General features: G+C 37.4%; 1 protein-coding gene and 1 long non-coding RNA gene across 5 annotated transcripts in view; both read right to left on the bottom strand.

The window, feature by feature from the left end:
- Positions 1–27,995, bottom strand: part of COX16 (cytochrome c oxidase assembly factor COX16) — a 47,871-nt gene that overhangs the window by 3,639 nt on the left and 16,237 nt on the right. For all 4 annotated transcript variants that reach the window (XM_074867999.1, XM_074868000.1, XM_074868001.1 and 1 more), the window contains one exon: positions 11,021–11,083. In XM_074867999.1, coding sequence (XP_074724100.1) covers positions 11,021–11,083 — 63 coding nt within the window. The remainder of the gene's footprint in view (positions 1–11,020; positions 11,084–27,995) is intronic.
- LOC141943194 (uncharacterized) lies at positions 1,794–11,014 on the bottom strand. Its single transcript, XR_012628877.1, has 3 exons — positions 9,744–11,014; positions 1,937–2,006; positions 1,794–1,811 (listed from the first exon to the last, which is right to left on the bottom strand). It is a non-coding gene; the product is annotated as an uncharacterized LOC141943194 (long non-coding RNA).

Below are 27,995 nucleotides of genomic sequence, written 5' to 3'. Positions count from 1 at the left end.
TAGTTCTGCTCTCAGATGAAGTCAACCTCTTTCACTCTAACTGGCTGGGTCTTTTTAATTTCTTATTTTATTTCTTTTTTTCTTTTTAGCCACCTGGACTCTGCCCACCTAGCTTCATGGAGACATCGCATAAAGATGGTAAACTACTTCCAGCTTTTACTAAACTGAAATCCGTATGAACTGGCAGTCTAAAAACCAAAAAGCTATTTCTTCCAATTCAAATGAACTAAATAGTCAATCATTGAAGACTACAATGAAATGTAATCAGATCAGACCAGCACCACTTTTCCTCCTTGTCTCAAATAGCCCAAAGGATACTGAATATTAGCTGTTTAAAGTAAGATCAGTGTAGTCCATTAAATCTACTGATTCACTTCCTAAATCAGCTAAACTGCCTCTTAAAAGTACAGGACTGACAGAAGCTGTAAATTCAAGGAAAAAAATGCAGCTATGCAGACAGGCACAGCGAACAAAAAAACCAAGTTCAACTGTTTGCCACACACTTGTCTTTTGAGACTTTTGTTAAACAGCTTGCCTGGTGCAAAGGTACCAATAAGGTTGTAAAGAGACCTTCACTTCTTAATTGCTGGTTCAAATGCCTGGCTTGATATTAAGTAAAAGCCATAACCCTCTGAAGCCTTAAAATAAAATTAAATTTTAAAAAGAGTTTGAATTCTACTCTTGCAGGATAGTCTTCCTGCCACAGTAAACAAACTGAAACCTACAGAAATTCATTTAGAGCTACTGGTGCTCAGGCTGAGTTAATTCAAGGCAGGCACTTGCAAAAAATGTTTGGCTTTAGTCTCTGTTTCCCGCATATGAAAGGAGGGATAAAAAAATCCTGTTTACTTTACAGCTTGATGCAATAAATTCTGTGATGAGCACCATAGAAAGAAATTGCTCTAATTCAGAGAGACAATTATTTCCCATCGTTACAGTAAGCAAACCCATTTGTGGATAAAACATGAGCCAGGGAAGAATATCCTCATCGCTGAAAGATGCAGAGAAAGAAATCCGTTAAACCAGTCTGTTTTTGCAAAGGTGTCAAAACAGCTTGAAGATCATAACAGATATATTGAGGAACTCTATGATGACATATAGATGCAGAGTACAGAATTAAGGCTAACACTGAATCTGCTGTCTTGTCCGTGACTGAAAATCTTAACTTTAGCATCACACTGATACGGTCTTACTGGGTTTTTTACAACCCTTTCCCAGAGCCACCTTTTTGACATCTCATTTTCTTAATATAAACTTGGTGCTACTTACTTTGTTTAGCATGTGATATAATGTAATATCTGCGATTAGTCATTTAATAGCCCATGATTAGTGATTTAATCCTCAGATTAAAAAGAAGTATTTTTTCCAACTAGAGAATATCTAGTTTTTATGTTACTAGTATACAAGCAAGTCAGCAAGCAGCATGCTACACCCAGAATAAGGTTTTTTTGTTCATTAAGGGGAGAAATGGGGGCATTTTTGCATGTAAGCATCCAAAGTGCTGCTTCTCTTTTTGCCTTTGCTGAAGACTGGCAAAAACAGCAATGATGAAACCAAGAGAGGTTTTGTTACTTACTTCAGTGGCATCCAATACCATGGCACAATTAATTAACTGATGGTGAACTAGTTTAAGAGACTCTTTCCCCATAGATTATTTTCCCTTTAATTATGCCAATTCAACACGATGTGGGGCTGTGCCCCAATCAGAAAAATGAAACAGATTGGGAAAACAAATACATACTGTTTAGGAATGAATCCTGTTTAAGCATAAGACTATGCAAACACCTGAACTGGCACAGCTGAAGGAATCACTGGGTGGAGAAAGAACAGAAACACCTTTAAATGGCTATGTTGTAAAAGATGTGTATCAATGAACTGCACCAGCAATTTGTCTGGGCATCTTTTTCCCAATTTGAAGAATGAGAACAAGACTTACCTCCATCTCAGCGGTGTCACAGAGTGTAATTAATGTTCACAGAGTGCTCTCACAGTTTTGCGTGAAGATGCTACAGTGATACAAATTACTCAGTGCAGCAAACAATTATAGCACTCAGTTAAAACAACATGATTACACAGCCTTCAATTTTTAAAGTAACAGAAAATACCATTAAGCAGATAGACTTCCATCTAGGAATTGGGTTTGCCATGATTTCCTTCTAACTAACAAGCAGTTTCCCTTCTTAAAATGAAGAAAGTCTTAAAAAACACATTAAATCTCAGAGTATAACCCAGTGCCATTTATACATTACACCTTCAGATCACCCAAGATGGACTTCTCAGTCCAAAGGATGCACAAGCTCTATATGGGTAAAGTCAAGAGAACTCATGCAAGGGTCATTTACTTTCAGCTTATCTGCTTTTCTTGAGCAAAAATGAAACTCTGAAACATCCAACATAAAGAATAGCATGACTCTAACAGTACCTTCAACATCAAACATTCAAAACTCTGCAAATTCCACTTTTAATTAAGCAGTAAATACATTTAGGATAGTTTTCATTTCCCTTGTATATGGAACTTTTTTCAAGTTATGGTTAATGTGCCCCAGAAAGAGAAGTGCTGCTTATTATGGTTTATCTCTGAATGTACAGATTGGGAGACCTAACCGAGATAACTAGACCAAGGAATTTCCCAAATTTGAGTGCTTGAACTTCCAAACTTTGTACCATATTAAACTTTGTAAAGGTATGTCCTAATTACTGCAGCACAACCCTCTAAAAGAGAAGCAGCCAGGGACAGGCTTCTGGGATGTTTGCAGGACCTTTTTCAAATATACAAAGGTGAGCTTGGCTGAAGGGGATATGTGATCTTTTACAGTGCAGGACTGCAGTAAAAACAAAAAATGACAGTTCTGTGGCTAGTAGGAAGAGCATATAGATTTCCACAGCACGTCCCTGTCTAGAGCCCACAAAAGCCTCCTGACACCACAGAGAAGATTTATTTCAAACATCTTGCTAGGACTATAAATACTTGGAAGTGTGGACACTTTTTTTACTTATATAAAATTTGTATATAAAATGTATGTGAAATTTGGCACAGTATGTCCTTCTAATAATGATAAAAAGATACTCTAATCAAAAAAGAAAGAGGTGTACGAGGATCAAAATATATTAGACCCATGAGTCACACATGGTGTTTTTCCTTCTGAAGCGATCTGAAAAGTAATTTTTACACGTTTCTTATGTGAGAGGAAAAAGCTGTGATGAATATCACAGCAAAGTGCTAAGAGATTACCACAACAAGAAATGATCAGTTGCCACTATGAAACTACTAACAGAAGTGTGTGGGCATAAGAAAAGAAACAACTAGAGAAGGTTTACAAGAGTAATGTTAAATTAAACTTAAATCCAGGCCATTAAATAACTACCTTAAAGTAACCACACTCCTTCAAATCAGCAGTCAACCTTATTAAGTAGCCAACCCTTCTGAATTGGTGAGTTAAATCTGCCTCTCACATGCTGCTCCTCTATCCTGGCCTCAGTTAGTTCAGGTAACATTCACACAGAGTTAGTGCAGTTTAGGACTATTTGCTTCTTATCTACACTTTCCTGCTGATTTTCAACTCACTTCTCTCCCAGAACTTGTTTGTCAACTTATATGCTGAAACAAAATGCTTTTCTCTCTGTAGAAACGATGTTTTTGGCTAAATGTTAAGAGAGCAACTTCAACCCTTTTAGCCATAAATAGTTTTTTCAGTGACATCATTGGCTACTGTTTCATTTGTGCTGTTGGGCAAATTTGTCATAGGAAAAAAAAATCCTCCTGTTTCTTCTCTGTGGCTAACATCTCCTGTCTATTTGATGAGGACAGTAACAAGTGTCAGTCCCCCGCTATACTGCCAGTGACAGTAAAGCTACTTCTCAGCAATACTGCTGAATGTACAGTACACAGATAACTTGTGATCAATCTACCCTTCATTCTATCAGAACCAACAGGTCTTCAAAATCAAATCAGAGAGACTTCTATCTGGAAAGGATCAAGGCATCTATCTAAACTTTTCAAGAATGAAAAGGAAGTTTTAGAAGGCAAGGTCTGGGGTCTTTCTATGACTGGAGGGTATTTTGGTTTTGAACCACCTTGTGCTTAAAGACTCTTTATTTTCAAGTTAGAGCTGTAAGATGGCACAGTGTGACACTGGCTCTCCAACGACTTGCTAGGAAGATGCTATGAACAAGATGGAGTATGACATACTGAATTGCCAACCGCATTTCCCTCAGCCTCTAAACTTCTCAGTGATGTCTCCCAGCTATACTTGTGCAAAACTCATCTTACCAGATGTACAATGAAGTCAGGGGTTGAAATAGGGAACTTTTCTATTCATTTTTTTAAATTTTATTATTTAGTTAAAAAGTGTGCAAACTCCATGGTCAGTCTCCACCATCATCTCACATTTCATCTTTCCATTTGATCAGTAAGCCTCTTAGGACAGAGAGTGACTCACTCCCTGACAGTAACTTGCTACTGCAGAGTACATCTGTACAGTACACTTTGAGCATTAAATAAAGATGGGTAACAATAATTTGAGAAGTAAAGAACATGCAAGAATTGTATAACAATCTTTTAAAGTATTTCACATTTAGTCTGAGTGTCTATGTGGGCATCATCTGGAAGTATGTTGGCAGTCACAGAATAATCCAGCTAGTGTTTATGAAATCGGCCAAAAAAAAGGAAAAAAAGCTAAGCAAAACAAACAGGAGAATATTCTTGCAATAAGTCACTTTGCATGGCTGCTGAGACAAGAGCTTCCTTCAAAACTATCTGTTTTGCTGTATCCTCTTCAGAGGCAGTCAATGAGAGGAATGATACAGCCTCAGCTGTGTAGCTAAATTCCCATACACTATACTAAAGTTCCTTCAGAGATATTTCATACCAAAGATCCAGCAATTCCCCACTGGGGGCCCATTACTATGACAGAAGTGCTTAACATTTCCACCTAGTCAGCTGCATAAGGAAATGTTCCAAATATTGCCTGGTAGAAGCTAGCAGCCATGCTGTGTGGATGCCACTCTCCCTAATCAAACTTTTTTGTGGCTGAGACAACACACTGTGTTGGCCCTAACATGGTCAGAGTTGGTCGGTTCCTCTGGGATTAAAAAAAAGCATCCAGGGGGTGCAAGCAGGTACAAAGGATTATATTTTGAAAAGAGGAGAACGGGTGAGAAGAGATTATTTATAACAGGCATTTGTACGTCCTGACCACGTTTGTTGTCTGATTGAACTGTTAACTGCCTCGCTTTGTTTTCCATCTATGAGAAATCAGTGTCTTCTTGTGGGGTAAGAAAAGTGCAAATGCAACACACATGAAAGAAACAGCTCACAGTTAAGGAAAATCCTGTGCAAAGAGATATTTTATAAACATGACCAGGAAATAATTTACAGGACTATTTAATAGAGATCAATTCCAGAAAGAAGACCAGTAAAAAGCAATACCCAGTGAACTTTTCTCTGGAGGCTAAGTATCTTTCTTCCTGCAAGAAGGCTTTTCCACCAGAACTCTTCCTGTGCCATATCCATCAGCAAATCCCACCTTCTTGTGTCTCTCTGATCACATTTTGAACTATGGCACACAAGATTTCTGAGATGTCAAGAAGAAAAGGAGCAAACTATAGCTATTGTCTATGGATTTTACATCCACTCAGAATAAAACACCGAGCACAAACTATTCTAACTAAAATCCTTTCCCATGGCAGCTTCCATTAATGATAAACTAACACCACTTCATCCTTATCTACAAAACATTAAGTGATGAAGACAGTGAAATAAAAACTCTCAAGACCATTTTACACGTGAATAAACTGAAATGCAGGAAACTCCACTCATCCCAGACACAACCTAGAGGACAGTCGGAATATAACGGCTAGGCTGGACAACACACCGACAAAGAAGAGAGCATAGAAGGGATGGAGTCCTTGAAGGGAGAAAGAACAATATCTCGACCTCATTTAGTGTCACAACAGTCACTAAGGAGAGATTTTTTCCCAACATCTTTGTAATCTCTCAGACAGCTCAAGGTATTTAGCCACTAGTATCTTCACAGACACTGAAGTAAATCAATTCAATATGCTAATCTGTTAATTCTTAAACAATAAAATCAGTAATCCTCTGGTACTGATAATGGCAGCAACAAGTTACCTGCAGATTTCAACTACTGACATTCAGAAATTACCTTCCTTCTAGAGTAGTCCTCATGTCCACACACTTCAATGCATCTATTTAATACTATAAATTACTACGTTACTGTACTGTCCTTTCCTGAAAAAAATGTTTCATCCATTCTGTTGGCGCTACAATCCCCAAAGTTCAGTCAAATGAGCATTAAGTGGCTTGAATCTTTTTTAGAAGAGCTTATTCAAATTCTTCTTTGAACTGTCCTGAATAAAGATTTTAATACTGCAATTACAATAATGTAGTTCTCAGGACAAACAGCTGCGCAACTTTTGTCCAGAGCTAATGTTGACCTTTGTGATTTATCAAATTATCAGGAACAAAAACTGCTCAATATTCATATACTTTAAGTTAAGAAAGCAGCGTTCTCTAGATTGACTGTTCGCAGACCAGCGTATTCCCTCGCTTATGTCAAGCTGAGTCCAATAGCTTGCAACCAGTTGAAGGAAAACTTTAAAAAGTATTACAGTTTTGGTATTCTAAAAGACAAAGAACCCATTTTCTTGCTCTTGTGTTCAAATGATGTTCTCACATATTAATAATGGACCCTACTTCTAATTTTAGTATCTTTGCTGCAATAAAAAAAAATCTTCAATAGCTAGAACATTCTTCTTCTGAAGGTATGTATATATAACATTCTTTTCTGTACCTTTAAAAAATTTAAATCTTTAAGTTTCTTTCAAGCCCTAAGTTAATATATTCAGCCTGTTTTGCAACCTATCCCATTTTTAAAGCCCTGTTTAAAATGTGGAGAGCAGAAGTAGCTCCAGTGTTTCAGTACTAGCTTCATCAGTGTCACACTCAGAAGTAAAATCACCTGTTCCTACCATCTGCCATTCCTGTTTATATTCACAGACTGAATTAGCTCTTTGTGCCACAGCATCACAGTAGAAGATCAATCTGAATTATGTATTCACTGACCCCTAAATCTTTTCCAGAGTTGCTGCTTTCCATAACGCAGTCCACTCTGGCCTGCATTTCCAGATTTTAAACAAATAATTTTGGCTACTTTAAAAGGTACTTTGCTCATTTAATGGTCCCAGTTTACCAAGTAATACAAACAGCTCTCTGTTCCTTCCTTGCCATACTTTTACTATTTCAATACTTTCTTATCACTTGCACATCAGTAACGATTTCATAATTTCTTCCGTATCACTGAAGTGCTCAATATTGCCCAGATACGTCCCAAATCTCACAGAACACTTTAAAATATCACCCTCCTGCCCAGTGATGATTCCCAGAGAACCATCATTCCCAAACTGAGATTTTCAGCAGCCACCAAAGCCTTCCAAGCGTTTTCTTGGAACTCGGCTATAAACCATCAGAGCCTAATAGATATTAATAACAACTTGTTTGGTTATTAAGAGGTTTGGAAGTATATCCCTTGTCTCTTCTGGTTTGAATACAAAGGACTTTTTTCTCTAAAAAAATACACATACATTTTTTGACTGTTGCTACTTTACCAATGTGGTTACTCATGATTTTACATCCTTGGTATTTTGTTCTTAGTTTGCTGCAACAGCATCCTCTTACCCATATCCTTGTCAGCTTTTCTATCAGACAATTCTCTGATGTCTTTAGCATCTTTTATCAATCTTCTCTGCTTTATAACTTCTCATTTACTGTTTCCATAGCAATCCTTCACACTTTTTATTTATTATGATTTTTTTTCCTCTGCCTTCAATTGCCATTGGTTCCCATTGGATATCACATATTTGACTCAAGCTTAACTGATTTTCAATTGTAAAATGTTAATAAATTCTTCTTAAAGATGTTTTTATTTACTTGAAAAACCCTAAACAACAATTCTTTATTTTGGGGTCTGATGTAACTGACTGAGGCCAGATTTTTTCGTGTGTACTAGACCATTAATTTCACAGAAGTACAGGAACCAAGTGCTAGATTAAGGAATGTTACTCTGAGATTGCATTTAAACCAATGGAAAGGAATGTACAGTGATTGTTAAACATACTTGAGAATGTTTTTCACTCATCACATTAATCGGATTTTTATCCCCCTCTTTCAAACAGTATTTTTGTGCTTTCAAATAAAATACTGTAGGCTTTTGTCACAGGTCAAACACTTGACATTTTTTACAGTGTGTTCTACAAGGCCCAGCTCAGCAGCAGAACTATATTCACATTAGTACCAGTGTCACTAGTGGACAGAACTATGATTTATTAGGCAAAGGGGAGCAGCAAGGACTAATTGGCCATATGAGGACACATAAGCTTGTGAGAGGAATGCAAAAACAACAGAGGATGCATGCAGAGGTAGCTTGCTCCTCTGGCATGTCCCGAGGCACAAGATAAATGGCATTATTAACAGATCTGAGGTATATAAGAAATGCAGTACAAATTACACATGTAAATTCCTTCTTCCTCAAAATAGTATCCTGGCCGGAAATAGTCCTATGCGAAATAAAGTAAATTTTGTATAGCTTGAGAAGATATAGTTTAGTAAATTAGAAGGTGAGAAAATGTCTTTATGTTAATTTCCTCACAGTAAATTGATTAAATCTGTGATTACAACTTTTTTCATCACTACCACCACATTGGAGACAAAATACAGACTCCAACATGTCTGAAATATTGGACATGTCTTTATCTTTTCCAATATGCCTATAAAGGTGTATGCTTATAGCAGAAATTATGACATTCTAAAAGAATTCAGTATGTATTCAATATGTACATTTCTATAAGGACAATAAGATATTTTTAAAAGTCTTAGGGAGGGCCAATGGACATTTGCATGCATCAGGCAACCATGCTTCAAAAGAGCTGGCTTGGTATCCTCAGTAACAGCTGCAGATATAATGCTAATAATATTGTAAAATAAGGCTTTACATATCAAAACAGCATTTTTTTTTTTAACTGCCCTTGATCTCTTATCATACTATATTTAGTAACAGACACTAGTGTAACCCTTCAATGTGACCTATATATAGAATTAGAAGATGTTCTTAAGGGCTGTATTTTGGACAAGTCAAAAAATAAAGGGGAAAAAAACCCACCCAAACCCCTCTAGCCTGGAACACGTGGGGTCAACAGAAAACCACTCTCCTAAATGTCAGCTGTAACGCTGTGATTGGTTAGATTTTGTCCACCAGAATATAGAGGTAACATTGACTAAAATAGTCACACACTCAGTGTGGAGCCTGCAAAGTATGTGCATGACTGCTGGTAGTTCCACAAGTTTCACTGAAGCAAGAAATGAATGTGCCTAGTGCTTGCAAGTTGGTGCCCATAGTAAAGTATATACTGAAATTAGAGTTCAAAACAATAATCTGAATCTATTTTCATTATGTGGAAATGCAAACCCATTTTTTTGTTGAACGGGTCTGCCCTCTATAACACCCAAACACTACTGTGGAAGAATTTCTGCCTGGGAACTCTCTGCAGTTTAGATTAAGAAAAAAGTAAGATTGCTTCTGTCATTCCTGTCCATCAGGAAGGAGCCCCAATACCCAAGTAGGCTTGTAATATGTTGTTATGATAGTTGTATTTTATTACCATTGATTTATCCATAAAGCTAATGCAATTATGGCCATTTAAATATTATCCTTCAACTATTTACTTACCTTCTGGAGAGAAAGCAAGACATATCTGAATACAGATCAGTTGATTTTGAGGTTAGGCAGTGAGTTAAACAGAGATGTGGTTCTTTATACTGCTTGTGGTTCTTCTATGTAAATAAATCAGAGCAGCCTTACAGTAAAGTCTGTGGGAAGTGGAAGACACAATAATCCCAGCGATAACCAGAACTTAATGGATTTGTACATTTTGAGTTTCCATTGGAGCTTTCCATATGTACTCAGGGATCAAATCTTTTTATTCCCTACACCATAAACCACAGTTCTTTATAGAAGGGGGCGGCCAAAAACTGTTTGCAATAATGGTAAAACACTATCACGAACCTGGCAGGTAGGCAGATGTTCTGTGAAATTAGGGATGTAAAAATACAAAAGGTAAGTTTTATTTTTATTTCAGACAAATCACAAAAGAGTAATATAAAATAGAAAGTTTTTATTAGCAAGACCATGTACTGCCATTTGGACACCTTAGTATGAGAGCTATGGGTGCAATCAAGCTCTTCAAAGGCGTGTGACAGAAATGTGGTATGGGAAGAAAAAGAAAACCTGTGTTCAGCATAAAGACCATAGAGATCATATTAGCTGGACATTTGATCCAGGTAATTTTAAAACATTAAAAATTATCTTAAATAGCTTTATTCTTTGTTTCTGGATACAAGGAAGCTTTTTCCAGTTTTTCCAACATGGCTTTTTGCAGGCCTGAATATATATGAAACTCTGGATATTAAACTGGCCAAAACAGCCATCTTGGAGGTCAGTAATGGTTGAAAAAATGCATTCTTGAGGAAAGAGTGAAATATTTCTCTATAAAATTTTCTGAAATAGTCAAAAAGGAACAGCCGTTGTTTGAAAGATACACACAATTTTCAGAAGCAAGAAATAACAGAACACACATCAAACACATTGTTCTGCAATTTGGTCTAAAGATCATCAAAACTCATGCAGTAGAAGTGTTGACATTTACACATACACATTCTCAGGCCAACATCAGCTCTACATTTACAGACTAGGTTAACCACAGAAATACTGGAATGCATTTGTACCACTGTACTTGGCACTTGGACATCAAAGTAAAGCTGTGTTCAGAAAGAAGCACTCCATGTTCAAAAACCTTTCTTTACATAAAACCTTATTTTTATTGGACATCAGTGAGTCAAAGGCAGATGGCCGATCTAATTTTAGTTAGGGACAGATACAACCCACCAGCGGCCAGGGTAATCAAGGGTAGCCAAGGTTATGAGCCTCAAGCAACAAATTTATTTTACCTCATATTCAGATTCCAGTGTCACAGTGTTCTGTTTTAATTTTTCTTTAAAAGCTGGATCAACCTGCAAGACAAACAAAAATACAGCAAAAATGTTTGCATTGAAGAATTTTTTTAAAAAGAAACTTAACCTCAAATAAACTAAATATTGGTGCACACAAAGCCTCCTCTCCTCTAAATGAGTTTATGTGCTATTTGTTCAGATACCAGGATGAGGAACACAACAATTGGGCTGAAGAGAGACAGGTCAACAGCCAAACTTTTCAAATCAAAAAGGAAGCACATTTATAACTAGCCCTGCACTAGCATTACCCTAGACACTTAAATCCGTAACTGTTTAGTTTGAAACTGTCAAACTAAACAAAGCCTTAAAGGAATGAAACAAGAAAGACCAAGAAAGCGAAAATTGTGATCATATTATGTATTTTACTCCTGAATGTTGTGTTGAATGGATATACAATACATTCTGACTTTCAAAGTCTAAGGATAAGTCAAACTTCCAATTTTCTGGGCAACATACAGCTCTCTTCAGATTCTGCCCCAACATAAGTGCCTGATCGTCAGAGGTACTTAAAACACACACTATCTGTATTGATGGGAATTGCTCTGAGGAATTTCCTTAGGCCATAGTGTTCCCCATGATTACAGACACTGCCTGCTAGCTAGTATGCAGCCTGTGAGACCTCAGCTCCTAAGGATGCTCAGACAGGCAAGTCTAACGCCATCTGTGCATGGCCAGAGGTTTGATTTCCCTATCTGATCAGAGATCTGGCTATAGAAATACATGCATTTGCAACCTCCAGACTCATCACACTTGGGAACTAAGCCAAAACATCTAAAATGATTAAAGTTTGTACAGGATACAGCTCCCACCTTCTTTGTAATATTAAAAAAACTTGTAAAACAAGGTACTGTTTCTGTGCTGACCCTCTACATCAAATAAAAAATGAAATGCTACATCTCTGCCTTGGCATTCAAGGCCTCCACAGAACTGCCCCTCATTAAAGATGGATTGCCTCTCTCCTCCTGTGACCACAACCTCCAACAACAGCCATGCTTCATTAGAACAATGAACCCATCCATCACAAATGCAAAAATGTGAACTCTTTGGGCAGCCAGACAGGCTTTGGAGCTTGCTTTCACAGAGATAAGAGTGATCATGGACCTCACTGTATTCAGAACTAAATGCAAACACTATTTGTTATGCTTGGTGTTCTCCCAAGACACATATGGACAAGGGGAAATAAATGCTCCAGCAAGTAAAGAAGCAAGAGAGTTTTATTTCCTCCTATGTTTTCCCTTCATTTAATAGTAAGGCACCCGTGATAACATGGTTGGAGCAGCATTTTTACTTGATTAACCACTGCCACAATTTAATTTACAAAGACAGCTCAATATTCCCATTATCGAGTTTTATTTTAGCAATTTTTAGTGTGTTTTTTTAATGTGTGGTGGTTGCATGGCCACATTTGTGTAAGATAAAGGGAAACAAGCAGTGAAGTTACTGCTGTTTCTCCTCCCTTCCAGGCCCTTCCATCCTCAGACTTCCTCAGGTATTCATTCTCCTCTACCTGCACAAAGGGAGAAGACTAGCTAAAACTGAGACACAGCATCCCAATACTCATAACTGTTTGATGTTGTAGCTTTAATATTGACAAAAAAGCAGAAATTAAAGAGGCTAGTTGAATTTTTTCAGAAAAAAAATTATCCTGTAAATGAGAAATGAAGAGAAACTCCTTCTTTAAAAGCAGGAATTTTATTCAGTAAATTAACTTACCAAAAAAGAATAGTTAAACCCTGTTTTGAGGGCAAACTATACACACACCTTGGAAAGCTCCTAATATTTAACATACAGGCACATGAAAGACTTAAGCCCACTCTGCAAAACATGTTATTTCGCTCAAAGTTCCACCAAAAAAAAAAGGGAGCAAGTATGTATTTCCTCATATCTTTACCTTTTTTGTTCCCTACATACTTACCCACATAGAATAATTTAAACCTACTTGACTGCACACAGAAATTGAGTCATCTGCACGTTCTAAAGCCTTGATTGCAAACCCCTGCTTTTCAGTTGCCAAATGAAAACAGACAGGTTTCAAATTGTTTTCAGAACTAATATGGCAGTCGAGAAAAAGTGCATTATAAAGTTCTGTTTCCAGTTTTTGTACCATGCTGCACTATCCTTGCAACGTCACAAGAACAAAAAAAGGAAAACAGAATGGTGCTATTTTCATTCTAAAAAGGCAGATAAACATCAATATGAGCCACGATCACAGATCATAACCAGGGAACACTTAAAATGTGGGCAGAGCCAGGAAAGAGGCCCTGCCAAAGTGGTAGCTCCTTTATATTACACATCTGCCACAAGATCCAAATACAAACACATACATTTTGCTTCCATGATGACTGCTATGCCAACACACATACTGCCAAATGAGCTGAAAGTATTCAGCTATGTACTGGCAAATGAATCATGAGCTAAATTATGAATACAAATCCCTATTAGTAAATATGATGGGGGAAGCAGACAAAGCCCAAATGCCGTTACAGCCTGGCAGTGTCCTCCGCACCATTATTTAGGAGGCAGGAAGAAACAGAAGACAGTATCCTTTTACACTGGAGGACGACTCCTTGTCAGGCAAAATCTCAGATTTAACATCCATTTAAATTCAAGCTTTGTCTCTAAATATGGAATTCAGAGATGTGTGGACTTCTAATTACAGCATAACTTCACATTAAATTCTTACTGAAAAACTATTTAAATACTTGATGTGAGTATTCAGACAGCTTTCATGAGAAGCTGTCTGCAAGGCTTCAAAACCAATACTATAAATATAATTTTTCCAGGCTTTACTATTTTTTATTCTGGGGCATTGGGTTTTTTTTTCCTATGTAGCACTTGCAGCAAAAATGAATGAAACGTTCTCAGAGTATTTTGCACTATACAGGCTTATTTCATATTACATCAATTCAAAGTGCAAGGGCAGGTATATAGACAAATGTCAAAAAAGGTTTAAGAACAAAGTTTTCAAATTAAAATTTTGTCCCATTTCACACTCCACTGTTCCTTCAGATTTACCCTTACTAAACTTCAAAAGGTTCCCAAAGATAAAGACTTAAAAAATATTCTTAGGTGGCTAAAAGTAATAGGGGTTAAGCACAAAATTATTCTCAGAAATCTTCATAGGAAGTTATTTGGGGCTGTAAGTACCTAAAATCCTTTTAAAATCTGGGTGCCACTTCTCATTTTAAGGCCGACATTTCAGATTTTCAATTAGAACCTGGGCAGAATTTCTGCATGGAAAAAAAGATGCACCTCAGGGTACAGACAAGGGGCATCACTGCAGAGCAAAGCAAGAATACCTGGTGCTTGCAGCCCCTACCAAACCAGGGACTCCTGCAGTGCACTATGATAAACTGTTGGCCTCTCTACACTCTTTTCAGTAAAGGGAAATTTTTGTTTGCGACACAAATATTTCTGGTACAGTTATAAACCTAAATGTGCTGCTACTGAAAAAATTCTCTAGCTAACAATTTTGCACTGATCCTCTGTGACCACAGTTCATTTTGGTTCAGAAGCAAATAATACAGAGAGGGAATGGCTGTGAAATTCGCGTATGTCACTAACTTTACCTCCAGGATATGGAAAGAATAGCTCTTCCACAAAGGAACCCAAAGAACACCATCACTATCCCCTTTTGACGTTCAGAGAGATGGAGCACCTCTCCCATGAGGACAGGCTGAGAGAGTTGGGGTTGTTCAGCCTGGAGAAGACTCCAGGGAGACCTTATAGCGGCCTAGTACTTAAAGGGGGCTACCGGAAAGCTGGGGAGGGACTCTTGATCAGGGGGTAGAGAGATAGGACGAGGGGTAAAGGTTTTAAACTGAAAGAGGGTAGATTGGGATTAGATATAATAAATTCTTTACTGTGAGGGTGGTGAGGCACTGAACAGGTTGCCCAGAGAGGTGGTAGATGCCCCATCCCTGGAAGTGTTCAAGGTCAGGCTGGACGGGGCTTTGAGCAACCTGGGCTAGTGGAAGGTGTCCCTGCCCATGGCAAGGGGATTGGAACTGGATGATCTTTAAGGTCCCTTCCAACCCAAACCATTCTATGATTCTATGACATGTAGGAATACAAAGCAGATTAGCAGTGTCCCTCCTGTTCAGCATTCTGAGAGGAGGAGCAAGTTGATTCACGTTCTATTTTTCAGGGTAGCATCCCAGTCATCCACAATACATGTATACCTGGATCTGTAATTTAAATAGTCCACTTTCACAAGCAGTCTCTCTCTCAGCTATAACCATTATTATTTGTTTGTCCACTTGCTATTTCTGGCCATAGGTTTTAGCGCAAACCAAGTCTCGAATATATTACATCTTCTAAAATTAAGGGTTCAATTACTACACAAGGAAACTGTCAGGAGACAACCACGTCATGAGAAGAGGACTGTGCTTTTAACAGTCTCCTCTCACATAAGTCAGTGCAGTAAGTTGTATACTTGCATCCAGAGACTGGAATGTACTGACCAAATATTTGTATACCAACATCTTACAAAACCTTCCCTCTAGCAAGTGTTTCCAGAAGGCAGTAGATGATGTTTCTACCCTAAAATCATTTAGTTATTTTTACTAAAACACAAGTATCCTTTCCTACCCTATCCTCCATAAAATAATATCCCACTGAGAAAGATTTCAGCTTTTACTTTGGAAATGGGGAACGGCAATAGCTTGAACGTAATGAATATGAATTAAGCTTTTTTTTTTTTTTTTTTTCATCTGCTCACACCAGCATAAATAGATGGGACACAATTCTTCTGCAGTATCCACAATGCAGAGAGTCCACAAAATGACTGTTTATATGAAATTCTTCATTTTGTTCTCCCCACCCATTTTTTAAACTTGAGAGTAAACCAGAACCACCGGTTCTGGCTCTCCCAGTAAAGTATCTTCTTTGAAAACATTTATCATATGCCTAACTCCTCTAAATGGAAAATCAGCAATCTTGCATGGATCAGTCAACTTTAATCTTCCTTGAGAAGAAAAGACTCCAACAAATTGTTACAAAAGTCTGTGTCATAAATATTCCAAATTGTGGTTTATGAGCAGAGTGAGAAGTTGCAGACAAGAGAGGATAAATCCCAGGACTCAGGAAGTGCACTGTAAACTACAACCAAGCTGACTGCCATTCTACTTAAGGAATTAAAGGAACAAAGCTTGTAAAGGCTGTAAAGTACAACAAAGGTTGTTCTTATGCCAAACTCTTTGGCATACAGTCTTTAGTAACAGACAAGGGCAAGCCAAGACATACCATTTTGTGCAATTTCATTCACAACATTCTTTATCTACATTATTTATAATATTTAATACATGAAAAACACTTTGGTAAAGCTACTGCATACACTTGGATAGGAATACTTCTGAACACTGGGGAGACAGCTGAGACTAGATGCAAAACCTGGCATTGTGTCCTTTGACTCTTTCCTAAAATCTGCATAGTACAGAGACAGTTAAACAGAAAAGCATTTCTTCCAGCTTCTGACAGAAATCAATGCAGACACTTCCAAAGCAGCAATATAAAATGTTATTACAGCAGTAGTTCCCAGAGTTACAGTACATGGTGCACCAGTGATCTCTCAAAATCCAAATCTTTGGCTTGCTTCCAGATGCATCAAGAAACAACCCACAATCCCAAACTCTGGACCATACATTTTCACATGATAATGCCATGGAAAATGCAAATAAGCTAAAGGCTAATATGATGACCAAATCATCCCATACTTCAGCAAGCACTTAAGCATATCCAGATTTCTCATATGTAAAGTCATCAAAACTAACAAGAATTCTATAGCTTTCAGTTCCGAGAAGAAAGTACTCAAGCATTTAATCAATGATTTGTATGCTTTTGCATCCAGCTTGATTTGCAGGTGCACATTTATTTATTTGATTTATTAAACATAAATTAGTGCCTTAAACCTTGGCTCCAAGAATGCTGGCATAAATTTCATTTCACAGTAAAATTCAGTCTAAAAACCGTTAATTCCAGTATAAAATAAAATATTCCAACAGGAAAAAAACCCACAAGTCTGGAACTAACAGTAAGACCCTTGGTGGTTTTTTGAAAGGTCCCTGCAAAGAAAAGCAAATTTTGCTCCATGCATAAAGATGAACCAGTTCTAAGTATAGACCCAACCATACCTCTCACCTTGAAGTCAGAATGGCAGAGCTCTCCAATACAGGATCTCAAAGCTGGCATTCCTGGGCTTTGCTACATCTTGGTTTCCCTGAAACCCAGTAGTAGAAAGGGAGGAACTAGCTAAATATTCTGTGCAGTTTTTCCCAAATGTCCTTTTAACTTTCTTCCAGACAAGAAACAAAAGTGAAAGACCTCCCAGGTGAAATGGATAGAACATGCTGAAGATCCATGGTGTAAACTATGCAAGAAAGACATGAGTGGTTCAGCCTAATTTACTATCAAGAGGATTTAATGCATTTATTTTTCAAAGAAAGGGGTGAAAAGTAAGGCAATAGCATGTTCTTTCCTGTGGGCCAAAATGTAGACCCCTGGTCACAAAAAAGATTCTTACCCTGAAAAAACAGTTGCAGAATTTGCGGAGTCAGCCATCACAAAACATTGACAGAAAAAACAGCAAGAGTCACCTATTTTAAGAATATTAAAAGACAATTTCTCAAAGTGCTTTGTAAAGTCTCTTCAGTATGCTTTACCTGTCCTGCTACAGCCACTTAAACATTGTGAAGTACAGGACATAAACTAAACACCCTTAAGGTATCAGTTCAGAGAAAGGAAATGTTACATAAAGCAGTACTTTAAAAATTCCTTCTTCTCAACGTGGGGGGTATAATTTTTGAAAAATTAATGAAATCTACTAAAAGATTTTAAGTTTTTAAATATCGGTTTCATCATACCTTAACTTACAAGCAAGCTCTTTGCAATGTTTTAACAAACCTCTCAAAATTTCTTATAATGCGTCTGCTGTTAATATATATATTTGACATTTACATTTTCAAGTGCGTTTTCAGCATATTTCAGTTACCCCATCACCATGTTATTTAGTTACTATTAGTACAGCACTAACCAATATATGCAAAAGGAAAGTCCAGTTCCAATATGAAAAATGTTGAACTCCAGCATTCATAATCATGTGACCTTTATTGGCAAAAGCAAAAGCTTTTACTGTGAAGAAAAGCTGCACAAACACAAAAAGAACTTTAATAAGAGTTCCTGAATATTTACTAAATAATGATTTGCTGTATCCAAATTATAGGGTTAATTGATTCCATCTGCACCAACTTTCTGAGACTAATGGACATGCTACTGAAAGCACACCTAAGGTATATGGAAGGACTCACACAGAGTATGAGAGTTTGTGATGCCAGTATTTAGGCAAAAAAACCCTTTTCGCCTCTAAATGGAAAATACTTAATAGCTAGAAATAATAAATACAAAATACAACTTTTGGATGCAACTCCTGCAGGGTCAACATTTTTCATCATATTTTTAAAAGATTGCTTTTTAATGGCTATGTACCTACTACGCAAAGTTAAAGATGAAAAATCAGTGCAAATATAGTTTAAGCTTTTCTTTATTGCTCCCTTAGTCATATCCTAACTCTGGACAGGATCAACATCTTTGTGGTAACTCTGAAAAACAGAAAGGTCACTTAAGTTTCTGTTAAAAGCAAGTAACTTCAAGAGAGAAATTGTGAATTGGCAGTTGAAGCTAGCATGCAAGCAGGCTGTGTTCCTCTTGTCTTAATCTTTTCACTGCTGTAATAGCAAACAGACTAGTATTGGAGAGGGTGTCCTCTTCAGTTCTGTACTTCACCAGAAATGCCTGTATTCAGGTGTTCACTGACTCTTCAGTTAGGCTTGTCCTGCTAAACTAGTCCAGGTAGCAGCTTACTCTAACAATGTAGCAAAACCAAAAGGACCATACAATATCTAAACCACTACCTTTCACTTGGTGTATCAGTTCAGAAACACAAAGGAAGTTATTTAAAGGGAAAAGTCCAACTACCTCATAGGAGACCAAACCTTAAAGCTTCAATAAAAGCACTGAAGCTCCAATAAAACAACAAAAAACGCCCAAAAAAACCCAACTCATGGAGGAACAGAGATAGTCTGATTCTTCAAAGGCCATATAAACACTTAATACAGTTAAAAGAATGCACAAGCACACAAAGATTAGGAATATTTTCCTTAACCAAACTTAAAAATATATAAAGATATATGCATTTTTTTCCTTTTTAAATGTGTAAGCTAATGCCTAAGCACTGTCTTGAGCCATGTGAAAATATATTTGCTACCCTCATGAAACAAGTTCAGTTTTCACAAACCAACAGCAAGAAACTATGTTAAAATTTTTGCTGACTCAAATCAACAATATATAACAAAATAAAAAAGTCTGGTTTTTGAACCCTAATAATTGGTTTTAATTATGTTTTTAAATGTAATTTTGATTTATAATACAAATCTCAAAACTTTCTGTAAGTACTGAAACAATTTTTTACTTTTTTAATGTCTATTTTTTACAGAAACAATTTCCAGACTTCAGTGTGAACTTATAAAAATTGCTTTCGTTGTTCTGCAACTGCATTTCTACAAATTATATACTGAGAAACCCCCCAAGTACCAAATTCTAATAACTGCCATCCTAAATATGCATGCGTTAAAGGAATTAACACTTCTCATCCTACAGTTCACATAGCATTTAAGTAAAAATACTTTCCACACTGACATCTAGTGAAGTTTTACAGTAAAGTCTATTCACATACTTTGTACTTACAGAAAGCGTTTCATCTCCCAAATTACCTATATTTTAGATTACTAGAATTTGCAACACATTTGTACATCCCGCACTATTTTCTTTTGAAAGACAGTTTGTCACTTTTAACAAATAACACGTCTACCTGCCAAAGGCTCAGACATTCTGATGGATACATTAGAGAAAGTTATAATGGTAAGAACTGGTGTAATTAAATCTAAAACGTGAGTAGCAAAGTTACTGTTTTCCTATTATTCCAGATGTACTTATAAGGGCTAAACATCCAACATTAACAAAACAACTCTACTAAATTCAGTGGGTATTATGAATGCAGAAGGTTTAATTCATACATTTTAGATATTAGTAAGACAAGTCATCCTCTTCTCTATGCGGTATCCAGAAAGCTTGTATTCCTACATTCTCTCTGTAATCAATGAAGACAGAAAGGTTCCTCTAGGAATACATAATTTAGTGTCCTGCCCAGAGCTTACTCTTGGTAGGCTTTATGAACAGCACACGTCGTCTTCGAGGGTACAGAAGTGGAGGGACTTTAAGGGAGAGTTCATTAATTTCTTGACCCCATAGCTGCCCGTCTACTCGCACAGGGACAACATACAATCTCAGATACCTTCTACCCTCCTTGAGCTGCGCTCCAGGGAGGCAAGACATGATGTTGTACCAGCTACAACATTAATTTCAGCACTCATTGAGGTTTTAAAGGCAAAAGTCTCATTTTTATGCCTCATCAAAAAAAAAGCAGTTAAGCACAGCCTGACACAACATACAGGAGGTTCAGTGCCGACTTTGGGGAAAATGTATCACCTATTGAATCACAAGCAAACCTATAAATGCCTTCTGCAGTGACAAATATTTGAAGAGAGACAGATTATGCATATTCCCCTCTCATTAGTGGTTGTACTCCAGACATGAGTTTGGGCTCTGCTTTTTCAGACTGCCGCATAGCTGTAGTTTGCAACAGAGCTAATTGACTTGAGTTTTTCTAGTCTCAAAACACAAAGGAGAAGAAAGGGAAGGTCCATTTAGAAAGAGATAACACTTAAAACGGGAACATTCCTGGGCAAAGGGTTTTCAACAATTTATTGGAAAAAACTGTAGTGATCTACAAGTCCAGAAGTGCAGAAAATCCTGATCTAGGGACTGGGACCCCAGTAGATCTGTTTGAGCTTCAATCTGCTGACACCACGGCTATTGGCTTCACAAGATGAGTCTGGAAAGCTAGATGTTTTCTGGTGCTTGAGGGAGGTGAGGGGAAAAACAGCTGGATATTAAATCATGTTTTGGCTAAAAGCTGCCTGAAGCTAAATTACACACTTGTAATCACTTCAATTGCAAGGCAAAAATACTAGTAATTAATCGTGGCAATGTGACAGGATTTAAAGCAACCAAACAGAATTCTTGGTAGTATATGAAATGTAAAAATCTGAAAGCTATCAACATTTTACATACTGAAATTAGTTCCACTTGCAATGGCATCAGAATGAGTTTCTCTAGTTAATAACCTTCTCTTCATCTGAATCTAATCTTGACAACAGAAACACTATCAAGAATTATGAAATGGAAAAATGGCTTCTGTTTAAAACAAGGAACTCTTAATACTTGCACTCTATTTTTTATTTCATCACAGAGAAGCTCAATAATCTGAGGTAAAGCTGCCAGATGTCCATGTTTCTCCAGATACAGCCCTTTTTTTCCACACAGAAATTCTGTCCTGGCAAAAAAAGGACAGATTTGGCCATTTGCCAGGAAATTCCAGATGCTGGGCAGCATAGTCAGGTAGTAGCTCTAATGTGGCTTGGAAATCCTGGACAATGTATATCCACTGGGACTTTTGTGCATCTAAACAGTTACCTTGTATGCAGAACACACCTAGCATGCTCCCTTTACTGAGTACTCCCAAGTAAGACATGCCAGACAGGACCCAAATTCAGACCTGAATTTCCCGAACATAAATATGAGAGCCCTCACATGAGGCACCCACTCTAAGTCAATTTTCTAAGTGCATCCACAACTTGCATATGCATATGCAAGCTGGAACAACGCATAGGGTCACCAAGGTATTTACTAGTTCAAGATAGGTAAATAGCAACGGGCACATATGTGTTAGTACACACATCTGAAGATTCAGAACTAGATTTACAGTGACCTAGCACCTGGTTGTGTAGCAAAATCCACAGCCTGAATTAAGACTTCTGGAATCCTACAAAAAAAAAAAGCAAGAGAAGATTTAGATGCTTAGAAAGGGGATACCCATTGGGCAGCAATTAGAGCAGCAGTTAACTACAGACAAAACAAGAGGAAAGGCTGAAGTTTGTAAGTACTAGACAACTTGTGCTGAGATTCAAGAAGATACCTCCTTCCAGGTAGGATTCATAGCCTTTAGCCATCTCAGAGTCAGGTGGACCAGGTTTTGTTTGTTTGTTGTAAATTAAAAAAACAAATCCCTCATTTCAGAGAAAGAACAGTGCCCTGACAAAAGGGAGCTCAGCTCATTTGATATAAATACAGAAATGCTAAATGGCATGGGAATTAAAAAACAGATTTCCCCTACCTCACATATATAATCTAACCACTAGGTCACAATCGTATCTTCTCCCTCATTCTTCCAATTTCTTAACTGTTCCACACAGAGATGAGTTTTAAAAAGTAAAGCTGATACTGCCTGCAGCTCCAGGCAATCCACAAATTTACAGTTATTGCATGTTTCCCAGAGAAAGGAGATGTGCCTTGAAAGTCTCATCCATATCCTGGGTACCTGCCCTCTGGCTGAACCAGCAGGTCACAGGAAGCAGGATCCCTGCTTCTACAGCCATTTTGTGTGAAGCCTCACAAGTTGTACTCATCAGCTCACTTAGTGCTCACATCTCAGCTAACACAGACTGAGGAACATCTATTTAATGGAGCCTAAAAGGTTTTCTATGTATTTAATAGTTGCCAAGCTATGCAGCACCATGAAAACTATGGTACTAGACAGCTTAACCAAAAGTAGAATTTTAGGTACATAACAGATCTTCAGTCCAAAAGCAATACATATCCAGGTAGCCACAGAATGGAAGTTTTAAGAATCAAAACTTTCGATCTAGACAGATATTAAGCCCCTGAAACTTTAAGTCAATTTTTCCAGTCTTTATAAAAGGCACAAGACCTCTGCCTCTCAGAGACATGCAATTTTTGACTCAATGATGTTTATTAATGTATCCTTACACAGAGGATATAGCATGACATCCTAGCATGGACTGCAAAAAAACCCTGCGATTTCTACAGTAGTAGTAACCACTGCATACATGGAAACTGATAAGGGCTTTTCTTCATTAAAAAACTTATTAAAAAAGCTTGACAAAGATTCAGTGAAACACTTTACCATGGAAATCCTGAATACTATTATTTAGGGTCTCTGGCCAAACTCAGTATCATTAACAATACATTTTCATATTCATTGCCAAAAAATTATGCTGGCACAATATTACAAGATTGAAACTAAAGATTCTTTTAAAAAACAGATATTCCAAAGTTAAAAATTAGTAAAGCTTTAATCCTTCACCAGTGAACACACATATCACCAAAATAATCTCTGTATTACTATTATTAACTTCATCACATCCAGATTTAATGTGACTGTCCCAACTTTTAATAACCATATAGTGATTTTGAGAGCCCATACGTGTTTCAGGTTATTAATACAAGTGTTCTGGTACTGACAGGTCTGCTGGTTTCATCAGAACAGACTAGATGGCCTTGGTCTCATTTTTTTCAACTTGCCACAAGATGGTATGAAATGGCAGGTATGGGCAATACCTTATCTCCAGGTTGTCTTACAGTGCTTTAAGCTGTTTGTGGTGACAATAAGCAGTGGGTCTAGGTAGATCAAATCACTGGAAACTATTCAAAAGCATACACACAGTGTCAGCCTCAGAATGGGGCAACAAAAATCCTACTGAATCCCAGACTGACTACATATTTGCCTTTTACAAAAAAATGGTGGTTAATATGCTAAACCAAAAAATCTGAAACATAAAAACATGAAAAATCTGAAAAATGAAAACATACACCTCTGTCTGGTATCACAGCAAATTCAGTAAGCAGCTGTTTAGAGACAAAGTGGGGAAGTCATCTGAGCTCAAGCAAAATGGATTAGTTTTTGCTGAAATCAATGCAAAAACATGAACTCAATGCTAGCAGCTGAACCTCAAAATCTTCAAGAATAGCATGGATAAAAAGCTCATTTCCATACAGTCCCTCTGGACTGAACTGAAACAAGAAAGAAAACTGACATCTGAGCATCTGGTACCACCACAATGCAGAGTATGAAAAGCTCTGCTACCCTTTCATTTCTGTGCCATATTGCAGGACTGAAATTACTATCTTGAATGATTCTGAACCATGGTCAAAAGATGCAACAAGTTCCAAATTCCCCCTGCCAACAGAAACAAAGACACTATAAGGGCACCTGCTTAGCCATCAATCAGGAGCCAGGCTGCCTCACTTAACATCCAATTCCAAAACCCTTCACTAAGCAGGCCATGCTTGAAAGCAAAGTCTGCTTTAATTTAGTAAAATGCACTTCATCACATAAATGACTGACAAAGATCTTTTTTTTTCTCCTATAAGCAATCATAAATGTATGCCTCTCACATTCTCTAAAGCACCCAACAACATTTCAATGTATTATCTTCTTAATCTTTGGAGGACTTAGGGCCAAGCTCATTAATGAATTTAGTTTTTGAAAATCAACTAAATCTACTTACACAAGGAAATTAGCCAAAGTTTGTCTCTATTAGACTTGAGGCCAGGCCAACCTGACCTGCTTAAAGAAAAAAGAAGAAAACAATAACTACCAACATCAATCCCTTGCCACACTGTGGTTGTATAATTAGCTTACTGAAACCAATTAAACACATGAAGATGCATTTATAAATAAATAAATGCTAAAATGCTAGATGAGAAGACTTAATTATTCTAAAATGCTAAAATGATTCCACGTTCCCTTGCTTACAAGCTTAGAAAAGACACCTTTCCTATGCAAAAAATTCCACCAGACACCAATTAAAGATATTCTGATTTTGTTCACAGTCAAATCAAACAGGATGTTTTTAATACAACCTCTTAGGAAATCATGGAGGAAACTCTCCAGAATCACAGAATGCCTCAGACACAAACGACGGATTAAGTAAGAGTTCCGCTACCTTCAAGCCATCTGCTAGTTTGCCAATGAAGCTCCAGGGGAAGAATATTTAGGACAGGCTTCATGTCACCTAATCTATCCATCTAAACTTTTGAATTGAAGCATAAAGTCTCTACTTATGCTCCTCCTACAGTCAGCTGAATAGAGATGAGCATTCCTAGAAAAAATAAATCCCCCTTTAAGATGTGTGTCCAAAAACCTAACCTGTCTGCCCCTGAAGTTAGGCAGAGGTTTATCTCACCTAGCATTCACTCGTGAAATATATTCATACACTAAGGATAGTACTCATCTCACTGAAATGTGGCAATAATAAAGTGTTGAGCTCAATCCCTCTACTTTTCCATTGGTCAAAAGAGAACAATATATTTCTCAAGCATCTATTTTAAAATTGAATGAAGCATATTATGGGGGCATTTCTCTCTCAGACCATCTATATGGGCTGCCTGGATAGCTATCTCAAACTAGGCATTTCATTTAAGACAATGGAAACATGAGCAAGATGAATCTCTGACTCAGTGCACAGCACCACAAACATACATTTAGCTGAATGATTAAATTTCACTTTCCTAACTCTAATATTACAGATAACTCATTTAGAGTATTTTGAGTACTAAAATGTTAATTTAAATTGACCTTAGCATTGGTAGGGGGTGTTGGCACACCAGGAAGTCTAGAGGATGAGTCTAAATCCATTTGGAACAAAATCAAGCAGAAAGCCTGCAGAACACAGAAGATAACTGAGTGCATGGAATGGCCTGGGCTGGCAGCAACAGCGTTAACTCCATTAGTTGTCATCAGAACAAACTACACCACCACGGACTTTGCCAGTCCAGTCCATTCACAATGACTTGGCCTATCCAGATTACTCCTTGAAATGGTGAAGTCACGTCAAGTTTTGGTCAGACTTATGATCTCTGGGAACACCAAGGTGTAATACGATTTCAAGCATCAATGCTTATCCATTAAGAACGCAATGAAAACACCTTGCAATTTTCAGTCAATTGAACAATTTGGGGGAAGAAAGTGAAAAATACACTTTTACGTCCTGCTACAATACAGTTTGCTACCTCAGTTAAATTCTTAGTATCTTTTATACCTTTGCAAATAGAGTAAATACTGTTTTCTAACACAGATGCAGGTCCTCAAATAAGATAAGTAAAACAGTTTGCAGTAAAGCAACTCTACCTAGCACTAGTAGCTCACAATATGTTTAATGATGGGGACAATCTGCTGACATCCCACAACTACAAGTAAAAAATAGCATTATTTGTGTAATTTTAAATGCTGCAGACATATTCAGAAGTTTAGGTGATTTTGTTTTAAAACCTTTATCTCATATGAAATACATTGTTTAAAGGAATAAAATGATGCAACATAGGGAAACACAACAGATTGTTCAGAAACCATACTAACTTTACAATAACCTTTTAAATTACATTTAATTCTGTAATGCTTCTTTTTCAGAAAAAAAAACCCCAAAACACAACAAACCAAAAAACCAAACCAAACTTCTGCTGGGGCACAGAAGTCCTATCCAGGTGGAGTTCACAGGCAGGTAAAATAGAAGCAAAAACCACTAGACAATTTTAGTTATAATACTTCAGGGTATGCAGATGTGTGCAACTCCTGTAGACACACCTGAGCTGGTTTACATAATGGCAGCAATATGAATGTGCCAGCCAGCAACACAGCACAGTCTTGTCCAGTCACTCGCAAATTTATTCCCCTTTTTGGGTGGATGTTGTAACCTCATTTAAACACTATGCTGTTGCAGTTGTCACCATCTCAACTCCCCAGTTTGAAACAAACTGCAGTATGTCTGTGAACCAGAGTAATGTTTAGAATGCAACACAAAAGCATTCTAATAGGTAGATACAATTACTTCTCAAGTATCTACTTATAATAATGAGAAAATGCTGGACTGATTTCCTGGACCTTCCTGAGGCAAATGCCAGTTATGTTCTCCCCTGATATAAAGGCCTTGTGGAAACTGGTCCGTTCTCTGCTCCTGTTTCCTCCTAAAGTATTTCACCCTGACCCAAAACACTTGAATTAATGGATCTCACCTAAAGAAATATTATTTTAAATACTCATTTGAATTTAAATAATTCCTTCTATTTGAATTAATTAACTTTCCTGTTCTCTACACAAAGTAGAGCAGCATTAATTAGCTCCCTTTTACAGACTGAGAAAGTGAAACTCACTAAAATTCAGTGACTTGCTCATAGGCAGAGAGGAGCTCCGTGGTAGAGGAGGGAACTGAAGCAAGAACCTGAACAAGATGGAAATAAAATTTCCAGTGAGATCAGTGGAAGTTATTTAAATCGCATGCTGCTGTGGGTCCCCTGACAGCCATTCGTGAGCTTCAAGACACAATGTTAAAGGACAACACCAGGGACCCACCAACAATATTCTAAACCTGTAATACTGAGTATAATCAACTGGACAGTCAACACACTTAAATCACTATCAAACCCAATTATGAGACCAGCTGTAAAGCAGTAAAATGTCAGAGTGTCATAAGTGATTGTATTAGCCTTCTCTTCCACTCCTCATTCTTTTCTTTTTGAAAGGACAGCAAGGCTTCCAGGATAATCCTCTATGCACCATATGTGCTCTTCTTTCCAACTCCAAGGTCTAGGATTATAAAACGAAAGCTGAGATCCTCACAGTTATATCATTTCATGAGTTAGGACTTCAAGACACCAAGTAAATGCAATAAATGAGAACTGACAGTGGCAACACTAACACCTTGCAGGTGTCTAAGCAGTGTCTCATGGGTAATTACATGCCAGCCAATTGGTCAAAAAGATTAGCTGAGGAGCTCAAAACACTGCCATTCTCTTTACAGAAATTTTAAAGGCAATCTACTCAGTCTGAATAAAGAAAGCTTTACGATCCTGGCATGGTTACTAATGAGTATGCTTCACAGCACCACCATCACTCCTTTAATACTCTTTCTGGGTTTATAGTTTTATTGCTCATAGAGGATGG

This window comes from Strix uralensis, chromosome 4 (assembly GCF_047716275.1).
Source record: "Strix uralensis isolate ZFMK-TIS-50842 chromosome 4, bStrUra1, whole genome shotgun sequence".
NCBI lineage: Eukaryota > Metazoa > Chordata > Aves > Strigiformes > Strigidae > Strix > Strix uralensis.
The sequence above is the reverse complement of the archived record's forward strand: the minus strand, read 5'-3'. Positions and strand labels throughout refer to the sequence as shown.